The sequence below is a fragment of the Neodiprion pinetum genome, chromosome 2 (genome assembly GCF_021155775.2).
Source record: "Neodiprion pinetum isolate iyNeoPine1 chromosome 2, iyNeoPine1.2, whole genome shotgun sequence".
Taxonomy (NCBI): domain Eukaryota; kingdom Metazoa; phylum Arthropoda; class Insecta; order Hymenoptera; family Diprionidae; genus Neodiprion; species Neodiprion pinetum.
Genome location: NC_060233.1, coordinates 23,373,414 through 23,376,959, shown reverse-complemented (window position 1 = coordinate 23,376,959; position 3,546 = coordinate 23,373,414). Strand labels below are relative to the sequence as shown.

The 3,546-nt window shown below is 36.4% G+C and overlaps 1 protein-coding gene across 1 annotated transcript; it reads left to right on the top strand.

The window, feature by feature from the left end:
• The first annotated feature begins 756 nt into the window (after positions 1 to 756).
• Positions 757 to 2,373, top strand: LOC124211997 (uncharacterized). Its single transcript, XM_046611644.2, has 2 exons — positions 757 to 2,199; positions 2,319 to 2,373. Exons 1-2 carry the CDS (start codon positions 1,864 to 1,866, stop codon positions 2,343 to 2,345), a joined length of 363 nt encoding a protein of 120 aa, XP_046467600.1. The 5' UTR covers positions 757 to 1,863; the 3' UTR covers positions 2,346 to 2,373.
• The last annotated feature ends 1,173 nt before the right edge of the window (positions 2,374 to 3,546 follow it).

The following is a 3,546-nucleotide window of genomic DNA, read 5'->3' as shown; positions in this document are numbered from 1 at the left end:
TACGCGCGTATTCCCAAACATCTCGTGCGCGACAACGTAAACTTACTCGTGTTATTCAAACAAGACGATATGAACCTGAGACACGTATACAACGATCATGTGAACACCGATATGTCTTACACAGAGTTTAAAAGTGTGTGCTCTGCATGCTGGAACGGTGAGAAGTACGGGTTTCTGGTGATCGACAAAGACAGTGAGCTCAACGAAGGACGATACAGGAGGGGATTCGATTCTTTTGTTAGCCTGGAAAAGGAATAAAATCTAGCGTTTTCGAGCGAGAGACGCAGTAGCGCTGCAGACTCAGTTGCGTCAACATGCAGAGCTCTGAAATTTCCAAGCAAAAAGATGTCCTACATCAGATCGCTCAAGCAAGTGCTGCGATCCGTCGAAAACACAGATTGCTCAAGTCGGGCAGGGAATCTACGACTCAGAAATTGAGTGACGTTTTCAAACCAGTAGTGACTCCGTTGCAAGAACTGGTGAATGTTACAAAAGACACCAAACCTGTCAAACAAGAGGTGGAAGAAATTAAAGAAGAAATAAAGGAGATGAAAAATGAAACGAAAAATGAAACTGTCTCGGAAATGGACGATTCCTTTGCTTCGGCGGGGGATGAAACAGTCGTAGAAACACCGGTCGAGGACGAGTATTTTGCACTGATGAGAGATGCGAAGACAAAAGGCGAATTGGACAACGTGTACGGTGTACGCAACCTCTCAAACGGACTGATGATCGGTGATTCGTTGATATTGTAACGATATTACATGCGAGTCACATAGAATATAAAGTAATTCGTATGTACGCGCCTTAAGCACATACAACGTTTCAAAATAAAGGGCAAACGCTTAACTCTAGGTGTCACGTCGGTCAAGATCACCTATCCGGTGAAATAAGTGTAACTCTCTCTCTCTGCGAGCCGGGGTCGAAGCGAACGGTCGATATAAAGTCTAGTCCTGTCATATTCACATTCTTATAATTTCGTTAACATTTGGGAAAACAAAACAAGCCAAAAAAAAAAAATTTGAGACGACGATTCATACAAGAAGTGTAACCCAACGCAATCCCAATCTTTCGGAGCCTGTGAGCCTAAAGAACAAATCCAAATATCTGATCGACGAACGACCACGCAGTATAATCGGTGAAGACCGATTCTATAAAAGGAATATCAAAGAACTTCAACATCCATGATCATCTACGGAGCCGTTAGGCCACCTCTCTTCATCAGAGATATTCCGAGCTAAGTCATCTTTTCATTACTGATTTGTAGGTGGATTGTGCCACAAATCTGTAATAGCCTTCTTAAGTCAGTATTTTATATCTTCGTCTGTTAACTTTATTGTAATCTCACCATAATTTAGAGTCCTTTGTCAGTAGATTCATTCTTTCACTAGAATCATTTTTAAATTTGAACCATAAAGGAAAAGAGAGCCAGTCTTTCGTTAATATGGTACAAAAATTTTACCAGAATAATTATATACAAAACGTCGGTAATCGCATTGAGTAATTTTAACGTGTGAATGAAAGAGTGAATGAGATTTTCTATGATTGCCTGTTCTTTTAAAAGGTTATACCAAAACTCAATAAATCTGTGTTCTACATTGTTTCCTCCTGATTTAATGTATTTTGTTTATTGAATATATCTAGATTTCTAATATAACATAAAATCAAAACGTATCGGTTGAACCTCAAAAAAAAAAAACCGTTACAAAATGGCGCCCGAACATAAAGTTTAGACATAAAGAAAGTAAACATAGGATTAAATTTGAAACTTCGTCGTTGAATGTTTGTATGATTGACCTTAGGTAGTAATTGTAAGAAACATATATTACGCGATAAATAGAAATATAAGAATTTCAAAAGTACATGGCACCAACGATTAAAAGAACACCTGTTAAAACTAGGTCAAGGATCACAAATAAACCAAGGAGGTCAGAACCTGACATATCAAAAGCAGGCAATAGTCAAATACGAAATAATACAGGCGAGATGGAGGGAGAACTGGAGCGTTTGAAGGAGGAAATGGCGAGTTTCGCGGGTTTACGAAATGCGATTGAACAGCTACAGGCACAACAAGCAACTAACGCACAGCTGGCAAACGAAGTCGCATTGTTGAAGCTCCAGAACGAACAACAAAGACAGGCTCTTCAACAGATACAGAATCCAGTTCAACAACCAGTTACCAATAACGATCAAATATCGGTGAGTGAGTTAATAGTAAGTTTGCAACGAAGTCACATTGATGCCAAAGCTCCCGAGTTTACAGATGAAGAAGTTATAAATCCTATTGAATATTTGGAAAATTTGGAAAATTATTTCAGGTTAAAATGTGTGAAGGAAGAGTGTAAATTGTCGATAGTCGAAAGTAAATTATCAGGTAGAGCAAAAATATGGTGGGAAGCGAGTAAAGAAACTATCAACACGTATAATGATTTTAAAGAAGCCTTTAAAAATAAATTTTATTCCATTCCAATCCAAGTTAAAGTCAAAACAAGGTGGAGTTCAAGAAGGTATAATCAACAGGATGGTTCACTTCAAACATATTTTTTTAAACAGCTTAAGGAAGCAAAATACCTATTACCGAAACTAGACCAGTTCGAAATAAACTATACCATTATCCAACAATTACCATATAAAATTCGTGATACTCTAGCAACTGTGAATATGGCGGATACAAAAATAATAGAACAAGCTTTATCGCAATTAGATGTAAATTATGAAGAAAGAAACAATAATAAACACAAATATCAAAATCAAAGTAACAACAATCAAGGGAATAATGTAAACAACATGCAAATTCAACATAAACAACAGCAACAGATAAATAATACAAGTAGGCAACAAAATTATCCAAATGCTGCAAACAACTTTTATCAAAATCCTCAATTTGGTACAAACTTATCACCATGGCAATATCAACCGCAAGTTCAAACATCAACAAGCAACCAAATGAATTTACCAAACGTCAATTATCCACCACCTTATTTCTCAGGAACCAATAATCAGATACAGTCATTACAAACTCAAATGCAAACTAACACCAATAATTTACAAACCAGTCCAAATAGAAATTTAAACTAATAAACAGCTCGATGTGTATAAGTCCGACATCGAGTTGGGATTATGCAAATTTAGTTGAGGACTTAATGCACGAAATTGGTAATGCTGAAGAAAAAATTGAAAGAGTAAAACAAAACTTATCGAAGGGTCCAAATGTAGTAATAAATGTGTTAAATTATCGAATGGTAGCTTTATTTGATTCAGGAAGCCAAGTAACATGTATGTCTGAAAAAGTATATAAATCTCTCAAAGGTAATCATAGTTTAAATGAACTACCAGTTACAAATGTAGTAGTTTTACCAGCAATTGGGAAAAAGCCCACAGCGGTTAAGCGACAAATTTTGGTTGATGTTCATATGGGATCGCAGAAAATCACAACAGCTTTTTTAATTATACCGCATCTGTCTAGCAGTGTGATTTTTGGTAACGATTGGCTTGATATTAATAAAGTAGTTTTAGATTACGGTCAGAAAACAATTAGTATTAAAG

Excerpts from the sequence above, each read along its gene's own strand:
- LOC124211997 (XM_046611644.2), top strand. The coding sequence starts at position 1,864 with ATGGCACCAACGATTAAAAGAACACCTGTTAAAACTAGGTCAAGGATC. Across the intron at positions 2,200-2,318 it reads CCAATAACGATCAAATATCG|GTTAAAATGTGTGAAGGAAG; the intron begins GTGAGTGAGTTA and ends AAATTATTTCAG.